The sequence below is a fragment of the Myripristis murdjan genome, chromosome 14, assembly GCF_902150065.1.
Source record: "Myripristis murdjan chromosome 14, fMyrMur1.1, whole genome shotgun sequence".
In the NCBI taxonomy this organism is placed as follows: Eukaryota; Metazoa; Chordata; class Actinopteri; order Holocentriformes; family Holocentridae; genus Myripristis; species Myripristis murdjan.
In genome coordinates, this window is record NC_043993.1 from 11,471,446 (window position 1) to 11,492,879 (window position 21,434).

At 42.0% G+C, this 21,434-nt stretch overlaps 1 protein-coding gene across 7 annotated transcripts in view; it reads right to left on the reverse strand.

The window, feature by feature from the left end:
• Positions 1-521: 521 nt before the first annotated feature.
• LOC115370965 (actin-binding LIM protein 3-like) overlaps positions 522-21,434 on the reverse strand; it is a 53,699-nt gene continuing 32,786 nt past the window's right edge. For 2 of the 7 annotated variants that reach the window (XM_030068055.1, XM_030068053.1), the window contains exons 11-23: positions 20,746-20,775; positions 17,599-17,710; positions 17,134-17,232; positions 13,882-13,932; positions 11,068-11,205; positions 10,682-10,746; positions 9,925-10,066; positions 6,952-6,981; positions 4,154-4,212; positions 3,629-3,695; positions 3,414-3,421; positions 2,336-2,416; positions 522-1,874 (exon numbers count right to left, since the gene is read on the reverse strand). In XM_030068055.1, coding sequence (XP_029923915.1) covers positions 1,761-1,874; positions 2,336-2,416; positions 3,414-3,421; positions 3,629-3,695; positions 4,154-4,212; positions 6,952-6,981; positions 9,925-10,066; positions 10,682-10,746; positions 11,068-11,205; positions 13,882-13,932; positions 17,134-17,232; positions 17,599-17,710; positions 20,746-20,775 — 996 coding nt within the window. In that variant the 3' untranslated portion in view covers positions 522-1,760. Of the gene's footprint in view, positions 1,875-2,335; positions 2,417-3,342; positions 3,422-3,628; positions 3,696-4,153; positions 4,213-6,951; positions 6,982-9,924; positions 10,067-10,681; positions 10,747-11,067; positions 11,206-13,881; positions 13,933-17,133; positions 17,233-17,598; positions 17,711-20,745; positions 20,776-21,434 lie in introns of those variants that run through there. The other 5 variants (XM_030068056.1, XM_030068058.1, XM_030068059.1 and 2 more) reach the window with 5 other exon arrangements.

Genomic DNA, 21,434 nt, shown 5'->3' on the forward strand with positions numbered 1-21,434 from the left:
GCATGAGAAAGCAACCTCAATTTCAGCTGCTAGATGAACATCCACCGACAGCACCCCTGCAGACCAGCACCAAACGCTCTGGCTTTAAGCAGCACACTGTTCAGCATCTCTTATCCATACTAACTCTATTTAATTGGTTCATAAAACTGTAACACACACGAGACACCAGTCCAGCCTAAAACAAACTCCCATTCAGATCTTCCTCCCTTTTTCCATCTCTAGTCTTGTGCTGTCGCTTCTTTCTTTCCTTCCCTCCTATCTTGTTTGCTTCGTATTACTCATGACATGGACACGTTGTACCATTCAACCACACACACATGTGCGCAAACACACACATGTAGACTCAAACACGCATAGAGTACAAAACCAAAACCAGTCTGGTTTGATCTGTGGTCTTGTAACTCAAATCACTACCTATTCTGAGATGCTTTATGAATACAGCTGCTAATTTGAATTGACAAACAACTCTTCAATATAATAAGTCAAAGAAAACTATGAACCTCCTTTTAGAGTTTGGGTCATTTTTTAGCACAAACACCTTCTTTCTAAACTCTACCAACAATTCCGAGCTTAGAGTCCCATTATGATACAGTTCATACATTACACTTTTGTGTTATCGTCTATCATAATAAACAATCACAACATATTTCACAGATCAATCACTTTAGCAAAGTATATCACAATCAGTCAGCTCCAGGCTTAGAAAACAACTCTGAACACTGATATGGCTTCAGAAAAATCAACAACCAAATAAAACACATGCCAGTAAAAAAAAAAAAAAAAAAAAAGAAAGAAAGAAAGAAAAGAAAAAGAAGACCTTTGGCTTTCAGTGTTAATTCATTATAAACACCTCATGTTCACATTGTGTCCATTAAGCCTTTTTCACATGGGAGGAATCACACGAGTACATATGTGGGCTGTGTTTGCCTGCCTGTCCTGTCAGTTTATGAGCCACTGAGGAGAGATTTAGCGCCGCAGTGCGGTCCATGTGGCTTGCTCTGGACCATTTCTGTGTGTCTGCCAGGATCCCTTGGTGTTCGTCTCACTGCCTGTGAAACTGTCTCTCTGTCTGTCTGTAGGTTTGTCTTAACTCACTGTAACTGGTCTTCTTTGTTGCATATGGGATATACAGCAACCTGTTGACATTAGATGCCGCTCGTGTCAACACACTGCCATCCTCTGGCAGAAAGGGGAATAGCAGCCAACCTGCAATGGCCTGGGAGGAGGCCCTCCCTCCTATCTGTCTGTGTCTGTCTGTCTGTTGTGTCCCCAGCCCTGCTTGTCCACCATGTCAGCAACAGGACACTGGTTATCCTGTTTATCCTCTCTCCAGGTCTTCGGCTTCACTCCTGCTCTCCTCAGGACATTCAACCTTTTTTTTTTTCCTTTTGACCGTCTGACTGACTTTTGCTTTATTAATCAAAGTGTGTACCATCAGGTGGGCCTTTGGGTAGTTCTATCTTGATATTTTCTCTTCAAAAGATTCGTAACATCTCATTTTGTGTTGCCCCTCTCCTCTAGGTCAGGCTGCCCTCCATGGGAGGCCTACAGTGGGTGAGACGATTCTGATCTTGCTGCCTCAGAGGAGTAGTAGAATAATTTTTTTCCCTCTTTTTTCATCTGCTGGTTCCTCTTCCACTGAGCCAGAGACAGATCTGAGTTAAGTAGGCCTTGATGTGAAGGCTGTTTTCCACAGCAAGCTATCAGCGGGTGGCTGGCCTGTGGTGGGTCAGACGGTCCCACACAGTGATCTCGCCTCCTCAGAAGAGTCGGACCTGTTTCTTCAGTTCGTTCTTCTTCCACTGAGCAAGACGGTCGAAGGCAGACATGGACATCCCAAACACTCTGTAGAACTCTTCTGGGGAGAGGTGACGCTGAGAGGAGAGACGAGACAGAGAAACAGACAGAAACAGACAGAGACATAAAGAGAGAGCGATGAGGATTAAATAATTAATGGCTATGTATTCCTTAAATTTAAGTTAAGACATCATCTATCCATCCATCCATCCATCCATCCACTTTCCATATTCACTTATGCCTATTGAGGGCATAGAAATTAAACCATGAAATCACCCAAATCAGTGTTCTGAAGTTTAGCAATATATTCGTACATGTTCATGCAAAACACAACATTAATATCCTAAACTATTCTAAGAATCATGCACTTCTAAATAATAACAATACAGTAAGGCTTGAACCCCGACTCAAAGGACCATCTCGGCCGCCCTTTATGCCTGACTGTATATTTCTGAGTGCGCTAAGATATCATTGCAGTCTTCCTTCCTGTGTTCAGCGAGATCAATGAGCAGTTAGGCGCAGCGCTTCCACTATTTACCTCAAGTCTGGCTCGGTCAACGTCACTGGGGAGACGCTTTTGCCCTCTGACTGTCACCACAAGAGCTTCATAAGGGTAGATCTGAGACAGAGAGAGAAATCAGGACTACATCCATCCATCTGTTGTTTTGCAGCAAATGTTTGTTTTCTGGTTCACTATACCTATGAAACACACATGTCAGTACAGAGCAACTTAAACAGCAATAGCCTGAAAAAGACTTGTCACTTTAGAGTTAGCCAATAATTTAGCCATCATGATATTTTCATTGTCATGTCATTTGTTTTTTGGGTCACATCAGAGATCTAATTTACATATCTCATAGAACATGACTTCAGTCCTTTTCCACAGTAAATTGCAATGGTAAATTCAGCATTCTGTACATGTGCTCCTCTAAGCAGCAGTTAAAGAATGAAACACACTGTGGGACAAGCAAACGTGAATTAAACTGCAACTGCAAATCAGTAAATTTCATTTAATCCAATATTAAACTGCAACCATAAATCCAGCTCTGATCACTGCTCTAAAGCCTTTAGGTGTTCAGTGTCTTATGTCGTTTCTTTATGAAATGTCACAGTTTAAAGTAGGGTGTGTCTGATAATCAAGGGATCCAGTAAAACAAGTAAGACAATAAGAAAAATATTGGCTACTAATTGCCAATAAAGTGTTGGTCTGAGCTTTTTTGTTTTTGAAGTATTATAAATTATGAATATCATATTTTTTGTAGAAGGTTGTGTCATATTCTCTTCTGATGCAGAAGGTAAGACCAGTCTCATCACAAAGAGACAGGGCAAGCTAAACACCCCTTATATGAACCACAGTGTGCCACTTGTATGTTTTTTGTTTGTTTGTTTGTTTGTTTTTACTTATTCTACACATACACCAAAAAATCAGCTTCACAAACTTTAAGTGAGCCAAACAGGGTTTTACGGAGTGAAATCGATCCACCGTTCAATATGAATTAAGCCTGCGTTAAAAAAGGCAAATCATCGTCTGTTTCTGTTACCCACAGATCCAGAAATTTCAATTAGGCTTGACAACACCTTGGCTCAGTGGCAGCAGCTTTGGCAGAATGCCTTACCTTGTATTCTGAAAGAAAGAAAGAAAGAAAGAAAGAAAGAAAGAAAGAAAGAAGAGAAACAGTATTGATGAGTTATGTTAAATGCTGTGTTCACTGTCATGTGTCACTCTGGCCTCTTGCACAGCATTGGCTTTTACTTTATAATACTGAATATGTAAATGGAGAGGAGACTGAATGAAAGGTGGGTAAACAGATTAGCTGGACAAAAGGCTTACCTCTGATCTGCCAGTTGACTGCATTAGTGCTGTCATACTGGTAATAGTCCGTGCCCGCACTGCCAGGCTGCAACAACACAACAACAACAACAACAAAAACAGCTTTTGTAAGCATCCACTGAAAATATAGTTTAGTTTTAAACATTATGAAGAAAAGAAACCACCTTTGTAATATCCAAAAAAAACAATCCACATCAGGGCAGTAATCACAATCAGCTTTCCCTCAAAGCTGTGTGCATCTGTACGGAGTAGCACAGTGACCCACCAACATGTAATAATTTATCACACTGGCCAAATAATAATATCTTGTCAGTCATCAGTTATTGCTCCACTTGTCCCCAGAAATAAAACTGATTAAGTGGGTTTCAGAGGTTTGGTGGCAAATTATATTAGAAGCATGGACTTTGTCACAGCTTTGGGCTTTGTGAATTGGTGCTCCTGTCTCTCTCACTCACTCACCCACTCTCTAACACACACACACACACACACACAGCTGCACATACACAGAAATTGTAAATCACTCACCCTGTTCAGTCCATTTCTGCCGTAGCCTGGCAACGAGGCCGATTTGGCAATGTACGAATCTGCGAGAACAAATATAAACACATAACCATAAACAAACACAAGAATATGTAAACTAGGATGCAGACAAGTCATTTCTGAGTGGGAACACAGTGGCTCTGTGTTTTACTTTCTGTGGGTCTTTCACCTTTGCATTAGAAAAGGCTGTCAGTCCATGCAGTCGGTAGCATCTGCAGACTTACTGTAGATTTCCACAATGAATCAAACTTTATTTAAGTTTTACTGAGCATGCATGCATTTTTTTCAACCAGGCCTCTCATTAACACAGTCCCACACATTCACAACTACAGTGCAGCCGCAGTCCACTAGCTGAGCTGAGCAGCTTCACTGGAGCAGTAGAGTTGACAGTGGGTATTTGGGAATGTGAAAGGATTTCAAACCTACCCTCCTCACCTAGTTTCTCCCAGTTGATCCAATTATTCAAAAAGCAGCCCTTGTGTCATACACACACACAACCACTGACCCACAAACGCCAAAATGACAGGATCCTGATGAAAAATGCTGTGGCTTGGATCAGATCAGCACATTAGTGAGTTTACATTCACTGTGCAGACATGGAATAAACCTCTGAATGTTGCTAATTTCATGGCTCATTATCTTCTCATCAAACACCTTATCTGTGGCCTGGGATGGATGCAGCCTCTTTGGTAGTCTGCTCGCCTTTTGGCGACTAAATACACACCATCAAAGATCAGCCTGTGAAGAATTCACCTTTCAGCCTCACAGGCAATGCACAGTATTGCTAAAAACTGTGAGGAACTCTCAGCCTGTGTTGGACGAATGGGAACAAAGGAAAAATTGTATACATTTTTAATACTCTGCGACAAAAACCTGTATTTTCCTTGCTTTATCAGTATTTCCAGTTGCTGACACTCCTCCAGCATAGTGCCATCCCTCGTAACCGCTGGTAACCAACATCCGTACATCCTTCGCCAGGTCTTTACTGTGCTATAACTGGCCTAAAATGACATGCAATGCTACAGTTGAGGCAGCAGAGGGCAGCGGAGGCCTGTTAAACTTCACTCGCCTATCTCTCCTCTCCCTCCCTCTCTTTCCCCCTCATACTTTCTAACACCCGCCTCTTTCTTACTAATTCTGCTTCTTCATGCTCTTAGGCTTCATTATTCAATTTCTGTCTCTCTCATCCTCTTGCCCCCCCTCCCCCTCCTTCATTTTCTCTCCCTCCCCCTTCTCCTTTCTTTCTTTGTCCCTTGCTTTCCTCATTCCCATTTTCTATTTATTTGCTTCCCCATCTCGCTCTCTCCCGCTCTTCCTCTTTCACTCTGGTATTGAGGGGAATTAAATTACCCAACGATGTCAAAAGGCGGGATGAAACACCATGATGCAGCAGAAAAATACGGGCTGGTGTGTGTGTGTGTGTGTGTGTGTGTGTGTGTGTGTGGCTACAGTACAGTGTGTGTACAGTAGCCTACATTTCAGCAAACTGATGAACTATAATGAGTGTGTCATCTATTATTCTGTCTTGACAAGAAATAGGATATAGTCTCATAGATTAGTCATGATGTTTGCCTCTGAAATTTAGTTGTTCAATCATCATGGGCCCTGACACTTAATAGCTTGAGAACTACTACGCTAAGCATCGCATTTATCAATCCCTGTGTAGTACGAGTGCTGGTCTACTCACTGTTGCCATTGGAAATACAATGGCAACAGTAACATGTGCTGTCTTGATGCTGTTTGCTTTATATTTCAATTATGAATTACATTTTTATGTCATGATTATAGGAGGATGCAAGACAGAGGTCTGGACCTGCAATAATGAAATTTTTAAGGGTTCAAAACCAGATTTGGGAGTGGCCAGGTCCATGTCTGGATGCAATAAATACATGTATGGGCAATAAAACACATGATGGGGCAGAGGAGGAAATGCACATGAAGACCTGAAGGACACCACTGAAGCACTTAAAGTGTAGATGCACATGATGCAATGTCATAAAATACATCTATCTTTATGATCAGATCTCAAAAATAACATTTGAACGGCGTTAGTGCAACTGTGGAGAGACTGTAGAAATCTATTCAATCCTTAAAAGAAGGCAAACCCAGCTCTTTAGGGAACACCCCCTCACCTAATGGATTGTGTAATCCCCCATATAATATTTAAAAAAAAAAAAAAATCTGCCTCTTTGCCATCTTTCCTTCCTCTATGCATTTTATGCACTCTCTGCATTCCCTCTTTGCTACAAGGCGGTGCCCTGTAGCTCCTGTGTCCTCTGGACCAGAACCAGCACTTTATGGCACTTGATGTCATTGTTCTCTCCTGAATAAATCTTTGCTTGTGGTGTACAAAAATCTCATATGCACGTCACCCTGGATAAAAGCGTCGGCCAAATGCAAATTGTAATTGTAACAGTATCCATTGAAACAGATGGCTGACAGGTTCAGGTCAGTGATCCTGGATCAGCACTGCTACTAGAGAAAAGCTGATAAACAGGCCTTAGCTGCAACACCATTCATCTTTCCACCTGTAACCCAACAGAAAGAGGAGTGTGTCAGTTTGTGTGTGTGTGTGTGTGTGTGTGTGTGTGTGTGTGTGTGTGTGTGTGTGTGTGTGTGTGTGTGTGTGTGTGTGTGTGCTGATAACATCTTCAACTTAAATCCCTGCCACTGTCACAACAGAGCTGACAGGATGGAGGGGATCAGAGCGGAGACGATCCATTATGTCGCCGCCTCCCTTTGTGATGACCTCAGAGATCAAAACACACTGATGAGTCACTCACCACTGTCAGCACTGTAGACCGACCTGGGAGCTGAAGAGACAGAGAGACAGACAGACAGACAAGACAGAGAGAGACAGAGAGACAGACAGACAGACAGACAGAGATAGAAAGAGAGACAGACACACAGACAGAGACAGAGAGACCGAGAGAGAGGGAGTGATTAAATAATAGAGAAGGAAGTAGAGAAATAGAGAAGGGGGTATTAAAACTCTTTAATGCCTGTGCACATGTCCCAGACACCACGAGCGGCTCCCCTTGCTCTCATTACTCCCTTTATGTATGTGTGTGTGGTGTGTCTGACTTTGTGCACACGTACAGTGTATGAAATCGTGTCAAGTGAGGCTAACAGCCCAGACCGTCAGCAGTAGTTTGATCACACACACTCAGCTGCAGTCAGAGGAGAGGGTGTCTTTTCAGCGGAAGGGAAATAAAGCAGGCCAGCTGTTATGGGACATCTATAAAACATCAGCTGTGAGAAGGAGATATATGCTTCGAGGGGGAGCTGAACAACATCAACATAAACAGCCGTGATTATTACCAAGACCTGTGCATCCTATAAAATATGTAGCACCATGGGTAGAGTATAGCACGGACGTTCCCAGCATTGGGGACTTGGTTTCAACTTGGGCCACCCGCGCTAAGAATATGCATCCAAGGCACTGTGAATGCATTTTGTTGTTTTAATGCACCACGCTGCTTTTTTGGCTTTTATTTGCTATATTTCTTTCCTGAAAACGAGAAGAAAAATGGACACACACGGGCCAGCACATCACTTCATCGGTACTTGGCCAAGATAATTTCAGAAAAGGAATATATCACACACACATCTCTACTGTAGTATCCCAAAAAACAGCTTGGTACTTTTTTGTACACACACACACACACACACACACACACACACACAGTGGAAAATAGGGTTCCCCAAAAGGCAAAGGCATCAAAGGTTCTGAGGAGGAAGTTACTGAACACTGCAATGCAATGAAAACTATGAAAAGTATGAAAACTCTGCGCTAGCCAATGCTGACAAAGCCAGCTGTGTTTTGTATGTTAATTAATTGATGTGATGTTGTGCTACTGATGCCATGTGTTGCAATAATGCGATGCTTTTACTGCATTTGGTGAGGCCAAAGATAATTTTCCAGGTTGAGCAATAAAGTTGTATTCTACTTGTGTTCTATCAATATATATGTATCTGTCCCAATACAAAAAAAACAAAAAAACAAAACATCTTTTCTATTCTATTGTATTCTATTTTATTCTATTCTATTCTACCAAAGCATCAAAAATTCTGAGGTAAGCCTCTTTAAAATGCAAAAAACATTACAACCTTAAAATACACATCTCTGCAGCATCTATAGTCTTTTCAGACACAAATATATATATATATAACAAATACAGATGCAGACTACTTGCCATTCATTTTCAATGTTAACTTCCTTCAGAACACAAGTTCATATATGTTTTTGTGTAACCTCCTCTCTTGTTTCTTCATATTTTCAATGGTTGTTGCAGTTATATAGATGAGGCCACACCCTGACAAAGACCTGACAGTAGTCAAAACATGTTGGCTTTTGAATGGTTAGCCACTACAATAAAGGTGTTTACATATTTACTTCCTCACTGTTGCATTTTCTTACATTTGGAGTGCCTGGAAAGCCTTCTTGTTTGAAGCAGCCCACCTTGTTTCCTCGTTTCTAAGAGCAGCCTACGTATTTTTCACATAAGTTTGATCAGAAAGAGCAACTAGTCATCTCTCTTTAATATCTCTGGTTAATAGAGGTGCTTATTTGAAGGCTGTAATAAGTAGCATTTGTTGCATTATACAGTGACTTCCCTGTTTTCATTTGAGCTTTAATTCAAAATGCATAATACCCATTCAAAGAAATCCAAATAAATACATACAGTAACTAAAGTGCATCACTCAAGTGCAACTGCATAATTTAGTAAACCAACGAGTTGCAATACCAACTATTAATCATTTTGTGTGCCACTTCTAAGTGGTGGATTACCCATTTTGGAGGGAACCTTTTGAGCAGAAGAACAGATGATGAGAGCAAACCTTCCAACATTTTATAATCGGTATATTAACAGATAACAAACATAAAGCCACACTTTACTGCACAGCACTAAGTGCTCTCATTATCTAGGCCTCTCTGTGCTTGCAGTTTATTTCTCTGTTTCTCCATCCCTCTTCCCTCTCATCTGACCCTGATTTACCTCTTTGCCTCCACATCATACATCTTCTTTGACCAGCTCCAAATTGCTTTAGCCTCTTGCTTCTCCCTTTTCTCACACCCTCCTTCTCCTTTTTCCATTCATTCTCTATCTCTTCTCCTCTTTCTCTCTCTGTCCTACTGTAACACTCCTTCTCTGTCCGTCCTGCTGTAACACTCTTTCTTACACCTTCTTTCTCTCTCTCCAACTCTCTCCATCTTTGTCTTTTCCTAATGTGCTGAATCTGATGTGGAAGAGGATCGATAAGAGATTTAATATGGAAGTGGGAAACTCCTTGAGCTATGGCTTTCTCAGTATCACAACCACACACACACACACACACACACACACACACACACACATTTATAAGCTATCCTATCCTTATCTAAAAGTAACAGTTGACCCAAAATGCAACAAAATATATTTTCCCAATTTACTCTTTTACAAGCTGTCCATCCAGATAGTGTTTGTGTCATTTGGCCGAGGAGTACAAATTTGGGGCGGATACATTCAGTTTACCAGTGTGCTTTGGCAGTGAGCAGCTCCCAATGCAACTCGAGCTGTTGAAAGAGCAGTTGCTGTTGTGTTTTTCTCTAAACCATCAAAGTTTTGATGATTTGCTTTTGGGAGACAGAGAGCAGCAAACAACAGTAGCCTGGAAACCTCACCAAATCACACGGAAACCATCTGGATGGATAGATTGCAAAATGTCCTAATTTGTACTTTGGAAAAACCTTTCCTTTAAAATGTCAGCCTTACAGCCATTGAGGGAGCTGTAGCCCACATTGTGCAGCGCCTCCTTGCTGCTGCTGCAGGAACTGCGCCTGCTGCCCCATTGGTCATTGTCGTGGCAACCCGAACGTGCCTTCATCTCCTCCTTCAGGATCATCCTGCCAATTCCCTGCATGGAGGAGGGCATGGAGAGGGGAAGGAGAGTGGGAGATGAGGAGAGGGGGGAAGGAAGAAGGAATGGAGGGATGGATAGAGCCCAGTGATAGAGGGAGGGAGAAAGGTGGTTAGGTGGGTGGGTACAGGAGGGGGAAAGAGGTGGTGTGTCAGAGGAAACGGAGGATGTGGGGAGTTATGAAAGTAAAGAGAAAAGAGGGAGGGAAGAAGCAGATAGAGCAATGTGAAATGGTTGAGTAGCATGCATGTATGGATGTATGATTCGGTGGAAGAATGCATGGAGCAATGGTGGAAGAGCCAAACATTTTTTGTATGGATTGATAGAGGGATGAATGGTGGATAAAAAGAAGTGCAAAAGAAAAGGAGAGAGAGAAAGGAAAAAGATAATAACTGAAGGAAGTGCAGAAAAGATGCACTGGGAGAGCATGAGGAGCATACAGGGACATCATGTCCAGTGAGTGAGGTTGGAAAGCAGCATTTAATTAGCTAGGTCATTAAATATTAACACACACACACACACACACACACACACAGGAGGTACGGTAAGGGGATGGAAAATGTAAAAGAGAGAAGCAGGAGGAGAAGAAGAGAGAACATTTTCCTTTCATACCTTGTTTACATTTTGATTCCATCCATCCTCCTCTCCTCCTGAGGAAAACCTCCTTGCTCTGGAGACTGGAAAGGGGGGGGGGGGGGCAGAAGGAGTGACGAAGGCAGAAAGTGAGAGGGTGAGTGGTGTCAGGAGAAGAGAAAAAGAGGGAGTGTGAGGGAGAGTGAGAGCAGGTGAGAGGAAGAGAAAAAAAATGTCAAGAAAAAATTCTGCACTCCCTGGAATTTCTCTCTCTCTCTCTCTCTCTCTCTCTATTTGTAACAACTGACCCCGACATGTATGTGTGTGGGTGTACTTCAGTGTGTATGTGAGGCTGTGCACACATGGGTGTTTTTATGCATCTATGAGAGACAAAAAGACCAAAAGAGAGAGAAATACACCAGTACCTTTAGGAGAGCCAGTACAAGGGTAGTAGTTGGAGTCAGGGTGGTAGCTGTTGTTACAATTGGAAGAGGAAAGGCGACCGGAGTTGACAAGGTTCTCATTGGTTTTACTCTTATTGGCTGTCAGTGAAGCAGGGATATCTGAAAGTGACAGAGGAAGAGAGAGAGAAAGAGCGAAACATAATGTTATGTGCAATATTTTGTGATAAGAAAACCTCCCTGAATTTAAATAAAGGCCGGTTCTCATGCGTTAAATAACAATGAGACGCAGAGAGGAGGAAAGAGATACAGAATTGGCAGAAGTTTAAAAGAAGTGTTTCATCCTGTTTTTACAAAAACAAAATGTTGGGTTTGGTTTATTGTCTGCAATGATGTTCTAGTATCCACAAAAAGTGTGTGTGTGTGTGTGTGTGTGTGTGTAAGAGGAACAAAATGGAGAGAGTGGTGCCTTTACTTACAGAGAGGGGAAGGAACAGCAGCGGTGAGGATGGGAGGAGAGGAGACACATCAAAAACAAGGGAACAGAGAAGGGAGAGAAACAAGGTCAGAGAAAATGAGTAAATGTGATGATATACGAAGGGAAATCTCCAACATGTAACCAGACTGATCAAAGTCTGGTTTCAACTGCAGTGACATTCCCTTTACGGGAAGCGCAATTAGTTGCAACGCCAGCTAGGCAGGTAGTTTGTGATGTATGTAAAACACACTGAAGAAAACATCCAAGGCAGAAGCTAAGCTTTGCAAACTTTTGTATAAAAGCTGGAACCCTCCACTATCAGTAAGAGGGTTTAAAAAAAATCCTCAGTCTGATGTGACATTGGATTAGACTTTGTAAACTTTTTGAAGATAATTTTCAGGGCGTGTAGACTTTTTTAGACAGCGCAGTGGAAAGTGACAAGAAGGATAAAATAAAGAGAGGGGAGGGACATCTCCCAAAGGTCATGACTACTTTTGGACAGTGTTGTGACTATATGTCATGTGACTTAACCTTTTGAGCAACCAAAAATTCCCAAAACAGGCCACATCTTACACTCTGTATTTTCCCCAGATTCTGACAGACAGTTCTGGGGTTATAGGGCTATTCAGGAAATATTTCTGGCTATGAGAATATACATGCAACTGGACCCTTTAAAATATGGCACTACAGAAAGTATTGCATTCATTGTCACGTCTCCACAATACCTGCTGTCTTCACCCTGTCATATACATTTCAGGTAATACAACCCAACACCTTTTCAAGGAGCTCTTGAAAAAGCTGGTCTTTTTTCTCGTACTATGATATTCGGTAACATATTAGGTATTATATATCTACCTGATTATGGTACTTTGCCTTGCTATGAAACTGAAACGTGAAACTGCTCTATAAGTGATTCATGCAGTCGATTTAAATTCGCCCACGTATCGTTTTACAGAATGCATGGTGGGACTGAAGAGAGAGAGGTTTGTCAGCACTTTGTAGTGCGGAGTAAATCATGCAGAGGTGTTTCTGAGGAACTGTAACTCTGTCTGATCTGCCATCGTGCCACTGATGGATGACCCACATACTCGGAGTATTCAGTGCTGCTTTAACCGCATATTGGATCTTCTGTTTCTCATCATCTTTCGGTGCACCTACTTGCACCTGTGGCACCTCCACAGGTCCTAACTTAACTTAACTTAACTCAACTTAACTTAACTTAACTTAACAAGAGGGGAGTCTTCTACCTGTTGATAGAGATGACACTGTGGTGCTTCTCTTACTGTAGATATATTTAATTAGGTGCATATACATTTCTATGTCATTGGTGTCTTCACAGTGGCACTGTGGACGTCATCAAAATGTATGTTATATATCTGCACCAAATAAAACACAGCTAAGATCATCCCTGAGCCCTAATATAATCTTTCTGCTTGACTTAACTCAACTCAGCTCAAGTCTTGCTTGATGTTACATCTCTGCTCAAAGAATAAATTATTGCTTCATTCAAAGACGTTTTTTTGGACATTCACCTGTCCCACTAAGAAGCACAAGTCATTTAAGCCACTAGAGCCTTGCAGCGCTTCCTTCTCGCTTGGTAAACAATTATAAGTTCAGTTAACTTCATTACTTTCCATGAGGCAACTGATTTTTGAATAAGCTTCTGAGTAAAAAAAAAAAAAAAAACGTGGAGAAATGGTATGTAGTTACCGCTATAGTTCAAAAGTCAAGTAGATTTGGTAAATGCATTAGGCTGCCAATTCATCTTTTTTTAATGACAGACATAAAATAAGGTGAATTTCATTACCTAATTTTAGAATGCTCAGATTGCTCAATTCACATATTGAACTCCATCTTGACACCCTTTTTAGTCTATGTGACAAAGTCAGTTTCTATTTAAAGTAATCCAGTAACTTTTACTCTAATACATATTAAATAAGCTACATTTTAGATGGATTTAGATAGATAAAGCTTTACACCAGTAATTAGCCAATACCTTTACAGGAATAACATATTTGGTACTCCTTCCACCCTTGTCTGAGCAGCACCATTACACCTAAGCACCTTCTATCCAGCTGAAAGCTCCCATCTCTCCCTTTCTGATGCAATCAGAGAAGGAGGAGAGGATGTGATCAGGGCTTCCAGATGCTAGGCATACAAAATAAGATCCAGCTGAAATCTATTCAAAAGCATTCCTTAGATTAATTCAGTCAAAAAGTGAGTCAAACTTTATTTACATACAGTAAATAAATTGCATATGACATCAATGCATTTACATCCCATACAACAACAGACAGCCTGACGGGTAAAAACCATAATGAACACTATGAAAAGCATGACAGAGTAAGGCATCTACTAACCTTGTCTCTTGTATATCGGGGGTTTCCTATAGATGTTGGTTTCATCAGATGCTGGGGACAGAAAAAAAAGATATAGAGGGTTGAAGAGAGAAATCAGAGGGGATGGTGAGAGGAGAGGAGAGGAATGGAGAGGAGAGCCAGGAATAAGCTATCCATCCCATCCCACCAAATCAGTTGTATACATTTATAGTCTCGTGAACCATAAAGCTGACAGCTCCAGTTATAAACTGCTGTAGGAGGGGTGGCGCTGTGCATCCAGACACCCTGATTGACATGTGCAGAGGCTGATTAATACAAATTCACTGGTTTATTACAGGAAAGAGCAGCAGATGGCATGGGAATAAAGCAGAGGGAGGAGGGAGGGAGAGATGGAAGGAGAGACAAAGGAAAAGATAAAGGAGAGGAGGTGAGAAACTGAAAGGAGATGAAAAATTGTGGTCTGTTTGGTGGAGAATTATTCTTACTGCATTCATTCAGTAATGAGAACTGAAAATGTATCAACTCCTGCTTAGAGAAATGTGGAAAAAGTGTATTTCACAACAAAGTATCAAATTTAAAACAGTTTTAATGCTGTAACATGCACAAAACACAAGGAAAAGCATGGTGGGAAAAAATACTCCCAGACGCCATTATGAAAACACAAGTACAGAAGAAACACTGCACCAACACTGCCAAATTTAGGGGTTTGACTCCCACCGGGCGATCCATGCTAAATATGTATGCACTCTTGGTACTGTAAGGCACTTTGGATAAAAGCATCCACCAAATAGCATTTGCTCAGTGTAGGAAAGCATGAAGGGAGCGCTGTTGCAGAGCTGGCAAGGAATAACAGTCTGGGAAAACTGTAGAGAGGCAACAAGGAGTGAGAAATGTGATGAAGGAGGGAGGAGGGAATGATGGAGAGAAACCAAATGCACAGCTTGCATGGAAAAATAACCCAGCCTTTAAAAATGAAGGAAACAAAGACAGAGTGAAATAGCCAGGGAAGAGAAAGGCATTAACTTGCAAAAAACAGAGAGTTAGTTTAATGTCTTGGTTCAAGACAATGAGGTGAACTGGGGTTAGTTGTTAGATTAAACCATTCTTACAGATTATATAAGAGCTTGATTAACAAGTTAGGGAGATTCTGCACTAAATCATTTGGATAATTTTAATGAATTAATGTTAATAATGCAAAACTGTTTAATGTAAAATGCAAAGTCCTCCTTTAACATGACACAGGGAAACAATTATAAATGGGAAATGAAAAGCACACAAAGAGTGCCCACTGTAAATCTCATATTCAGTGGCGTGCAACAAGTTTGCAGAACTCATAAATAATTTAGAATCATAATAATGGTAATGAAAATCATTGAAACTGGGACAAATCTTAAAATTTGCAGTGGTGACCCTTCTTTTTCAAGACCTCTGCAATTCGCCCTGGCATGCTGTCAATTAACTTCTGGGCCACATCCTGACTGATGGCAGCCCATTCTTGCATAATCAATGCAAAGAGTTTGTCAGAATTTGTGGGGTTTTTTTTTTTGTCCCCCCGCCTCTTGAGGATTGACCACAAGTTCTCAATGGGATTAAGGTCTGGGGAGTTTCCTGGCCATGGACCCAAAATTTTGATGTTTTGTTCCCTGAGCCACTTAGTTATCACTTTTGCCTCATGGCAAAGTGCTCCATCATGCTGGAAAAGGCATTGTTCGTCACCAAACTGTTCTTGAATTGGTTGGGAGAAGTTGCTCTCGAAAGATTTGGTACCATTCTTTATTCATGGCTGTGTTCTTAGGCAAAATTGTGAGTGAGCCCACGCCCTTGGCTTAGAAGCAGCCCCACACATGAATGGTCTCAGGATACTTTACTGTTGGCATGACACAGGACTGATGGTAGCGCTCACCTTTTCTTCTTTTTTCTGGATGCCCCAAACAATCGAAAAGGGGATTCATCAGAGAAAATGACTTTACCCCAGTCCTCAGCAGTCCAATCCCTGTACCTTTTGCAGAATATCAGTCTGTCCCTGATGTTTTTCCTGGAGAGAAGTGGCTTCTTCGCTGCCCTTCTTGACACCAGGCCATCCTCCAAAAGTCTTCGCCTCACTGCGCGCGCAGATGCACTCACACCTGCCTGCTGCCATTCCTGAGCAAGCTCTGCACTGGTGGTGCCCCGATCCCGCAGTTGAATCAACTTTAGGAGACGGTCCTGGTGCTAGCTGCACTTTCTTGGGCGCCCTAAAGCCTTCTTCACAACAATTGAACCTCTCCCCTTAAAGTTCTTGATGATCCGATGGTTGATTTAGGTGCAATCTTAGTAGCAGCAATATCCTTGCCTGTGAAGCCCTTCTTGTGCAAAGCAATGATGACTGCACGTGTTTCCTTGCAGGTAACTATGGTTAACAGAGGAAGAACAATGATTTCAAACACCACCCTCTTTTTAAAGCTTCCAGTCTGTTATTCTAACTCAGTCAGCATGACATGATCCTGGTCCTTTTGTGGCAGGGCTGAAATGCAGTGGAAATTGATTTTTTGGGGATTAAGTTCATTTTCATGGCAAAGAGGGACTTTACAATTAATTGCTATTCATATGATAACTCTTCATAACATTCTGGAGTATATGCAAATTGCCATCATAAAAACCGAGGCAGGAGACTTTGTGAAAATTAATATTTGTGTCATTCTCAAAACTTTTGGCCACGGCTGTACTTGCTGCAACTTTAGATCAGCTCTTTTATTGACAGCCCACACCAGATGAGGAAGTTTGTAAATCACATGAGAATCACTTGAGAAGGAGAACGCAAAACAATGGAAAGAAATAACCTAGCAGTGAACCCCAGATTGGTCACGCAGCTTTCGCCACGGTGTGTTGCACAAACGGGGATCGTTGACGCTCAACTTGAGATTTTGCTCCAGCAGTTTGCTACCAGCTCTGTGTCTTTATAGTCCCTGCTTGCACGGTCATGTAAGTGCACATTTCCTCTCGCGGCTTCAGCAACTTTTGCCTCAAACCGATTCATCTTGGAAATGAGCACAGGAAGAACAAACAAAACTGAAAGAGAGGAAATAAACTGGAAACACACAAAGCCCAAAGAACACGCATACCCATCAAATTCAGATTTTGTTTCTAATATGCTGCCGGTTTGATGGGGACCCAATCTGAAATGACAACCTTTACGTTACATGTAAATATCTGGAGGTTTGTTTGGTTGGTTAGTTTCTGAGGTTGGAGGTTATGGGTTAGGATGAAGCTCAGGGGTTACAGATGAAGGCCTACCTGGCACATGGAAATGCTTGGGGGCTTTGTAGGTGGTGGGTGTGGCAGACCTGGGGTCTGGCTGACTGTGATAGGGTGAACTCCTGTCACTCTCATTGCCTGCAGTCAGCCCAGCCAATCACAGTGAGAGAAAGCAGAGCATGAGCAACAGCATGGCGCGCCTCCCCAGACAGACAGATAGACAGACTAATGACAGAGAGACTGATGGGTTATATGTGAGAGTGTGTGTTTTGCAGAGTATGTCTGTGTGTGTGTGTGTACGTGTGTGTGTTGCAGGGGGGTTAGGCGTGCTGCTGGGAATTCTAGGGCCCCTGATGAGACATGACACCAAGATGCATATAAATTAGTAGAGCAAACACCTCACTTCTGTGAAGACCCATTAATGTTCACTCCCTTTTCTGTGTGGCTGTGTGTGTCTGTGTGAACATGTGTGTTTAGTGTATGTGTGTGTCTGTGTGGTGTTACCAGGGTGATAGTAGTGCAGAGGAGAGCCTTCATGTCGACTGTGTGCAGGAGAGTCAGTGTAGGCAGGGCTGGAGGAACGCCTTGTCCTGAACTCCACACTGTCTAAGAGATCCTGGAGAGAGGGAGACGTTGTCTGCTGAGAATAATGTGTCTTCATTCACACTAGCCCTCCCAGCACACACACACACACACACACACACACACACACACACACACACACAGCCCCACTGCATCCAGTTTTCTAATTTAGTGCAGCATGACCTCGCCTGTCTGGCGGGCCTTCACTTGCTTGGAGCCCGGAGAAAATATTCCCCTTTTCCAGAGACTGGAAGTGCTCTTGGTACACGTCATGTCACATGCTAATGGTGGTTTACTCAGACTCTGTTTAGGGTTAGGGTTAGGGTACTCTGTTTAGACCTGACATTAACCCTCCTATTCTGTTCATTTTGGGCTAACACTCATGAGGTTCCCGGTCACATGTGACCGGTAACATTGTATTTGATTTTAAATCCACTATGATACATATTATCACCTAATGTTGTGTTAGATCTTTTTATCAACTTCTGCTCTTGTGAAAATGACAAGTTTTGAACTTCTATTTGCTATGTATGTGCTGTAGGCCTAATTTACCTGAGATCATACCATTCGTTTTTTAGGGAAAAAAACATTATATAGATATTATTTTGACTATAACAAATACTCAGATGAAACATATTGTAGTATTTATCACAGAGTACTTCATTTCAATGTTTTCCAAGGACACTGTTTTGAAAACATTTCAATTTTCTAAATAGTGGCAAAAAAATAGCATCTTTTGTGTTCCCGTCAGCATTGACCATTATGATTTAGCTAGTCATCCTCATGACATTTTCACATGGAAGCTGACCGTTCCTCTCAGGTGGGGATGAGGTCCAGGAAAAATGACCATTTTTGGACCGAAAGGTGACCACAACTTCAGCTGGGTCTTCTTCCTGACACCTGACACCTGACAGGTGTCAGGTGTCAGGTGTCAGGTGACAGGTGTTGGCAGTTCCTGTGGTAGGTTCCCGTGAGGGTTGCCATGGAAGCCAAAAAGGGGCAAAGTTGTGTGTGTCTGTGTGTGTCTGTGTCCATGTGTGTGTGTGTGTGTGTGTTTGTGTGTGTGTGTGTGTGTGTGTGTGTGTGTGTGTGTGTGTGTGTGTGTGCCTGCTCAAAGACACCTACATGTTGGGGTGTGGGAAAGAAGTCTGAGAGATACTTTCCCGTGGGGGTTGCCATGGAAGCCAGAAAGGGGTATAAGGTGTGTGTGTGTGTGTGTGTGTGTGTGTGTGTGTGTGTGCCTGCTCAAAGACACCTACATGTTGGGGTGTGGGAAAGAAGTCTAAGAGATACTTTCCTGTGGGGGTTGCCATGGAAGCCAGAAAGGGGTATAAGGTGTGTGTGTGTGTGTGTGTGTGTGTGTGTGTGTGTGTGCCTGCTCAAAGACACCTACATGTTGGGGTGTGGGAAAGAAGTCTGAGAGATACTTTCCCGTGGGGTTGCCATGGAAGCCAGAAAGGGTTATAAGGTGTGTGTGTGTGTGTGTGTGTGTGTGTGTGTGTGTGTGTGTGCCTGCTCAAAGACACCTACATGTTGGGGTGTGGGAAAGAAGTCAGAGAGATACTTTCCTGTGGAGGTTGCCATGGAAGCCAGAAAGGGGTATAAGGTGTGTGTGTGTGTGTGTGTGTGTGTGTGTGTGTGTGTGTGTGTGTGTGTGTGTTCACACACATCTGTGTCTGCTCAAAGACACCTGCATGTTGGGGTGTGGGAAAGGAGTGTGGGAATGTGTTTAACTCTATTTTATACACTAATTGTAGTCTTACCCATTCATTTCTAATGACCGGTCATTTGTGACCGGGAACACGATGGGTGTATACAAGTTAAATAAAACATTCAAAAATTAATAAAAATTCTCCAAATTTATTTTATGTGTTCAGATGCCATGTGTGAACAAAGTCATGGAACCTCATGACAAACAGATGAAATTAACTGCATTTTTTGGAGAGAAAACTTGTACACCGGTCAGATTTGACCGCGAACACGATAGGAGGGTTAAATACAGTCTGTATTTGGATATGTTATCTGGATGAGGAAAAACAAGCATCTTAATGCAAGCTGCATAGCATGCATTAGAATGGGACTGGATTTGTCTGACTACTTCTGGAGGCGATCTGGCTTGTATTGTGTTTGTATCTCAGTCCAGTCTAGATGCAATGCATACACTGTGACAGTACTCATGCAAAGATGTTTGTCTACAAGTGTTAAACATCATGAGATTCTCACTACAAACTCTGCCTCCTCGTACGCTCTCAAAGCAGGTATGCCAGTAGGACATTGCCCAAAAATAGATAAAGGCCCTAGATTGGCATAAGCTCTCATCACCCAGGGCCTGTCATGTCTGACCCAGCCCAGCGACGTAACCACTTTGCATGTACTAGGATCTGATCACAAGACAAATAAAAAGGTGCTATGCCATTGGTCTGACGGCCCATTACTATGACACCCCAACAGTCCGAAAAATGTCCAACTGGACAGAAAGCCCATTAGTCCGATAGCCTGATATCCTGAAAACCAAAGGATGTTGCTCTGAAGGCCCATGCTCCAAAAATACACACCCTGGAATTCAGTGACTGCCGGTGATACACATCTCTGACGAGAAATGCGTCCAACCCTGTTTACCTTCATCTTTAGCTGAGGAAACGTCTGCTTAAACTTAACTAAATTTACAGACTGGACATTTTCAGACTGTTGGGGTTTTGGAATAACAGGCCTTTGGGCCAATGGGCAGTCCCCAATAAAACTGCAGATAACAACAACAGTGGATTCATACCACATGTAAACGCATGTCATTCCCTGGATAACTTATCACAATGCAGACTACATTGCACTGAAACAGGGTCTCATAGTCACTGAACACAGTTAGGACTTTTTTTCTTTTTTTTTTTTTTACAGTACAGCTACAATACTTAAGAACCATGAAACTCCATTCCCTGATTGTTAATGAGCCACACCTGGTGTCTCTGAGATACAAACCAGGTGTGCTTCATTAACTCTCAGCACAAACCTGCGGAGCGGAGGACCACAGAGTCTGAATATCTGACAGCCATTAGTGCAGGTGTGGAGACTCACCTGAGAGTATGGAGACAGGGAACCCACCGACTGGAGCAGAGAGGGAAGAAGGGGAAAGCAAATTAGGATGATTAATATCAACACAGAGTAATATTTGCATAGCAAGCGACTGTGGGCCGAGGGTAGGTCAATACTTTCATCTAACTTAGGAGAACGACCGATACTGGAATTTTGGGGCCAGTACCAATATATACATTTAAGAGTAAAAATGTCTTGTAATAATATATTGGCCAATATTTTTTTAATAAGTAAAAATAAATATTTGTGATAAGGAATCATTAAATTTAATAATTTACTATGCTTGATATTTTACAACTGAACAACAACGCAACACCCTCTGCTCAAGTGTGATACACAACTCAGTCAAGTCACATGCCAAAGTGCTGCAAACAACACGTTCTGCTGGATAAACAATTCACTGGTAACAGTTTTTTTAGTTATCTAAAATAGTTTTAACTGCAATATGTTAATCCTTAATATGTTGTGTCATGGTGACACCGATACATCTGATCAGCCAGCTGCTGTATCAGTCAAAACTATTAATTCTATAATATCTATTAGTCTATGACTATTACAGTATATAATATCCTTTGAGTTATAAATGCATTGGTGTGTACAAAACAAATCTTGTGTGGCACAGGTGACAGTCACACTGTAAACTACTGTAACACTAAATATCAATACATGTG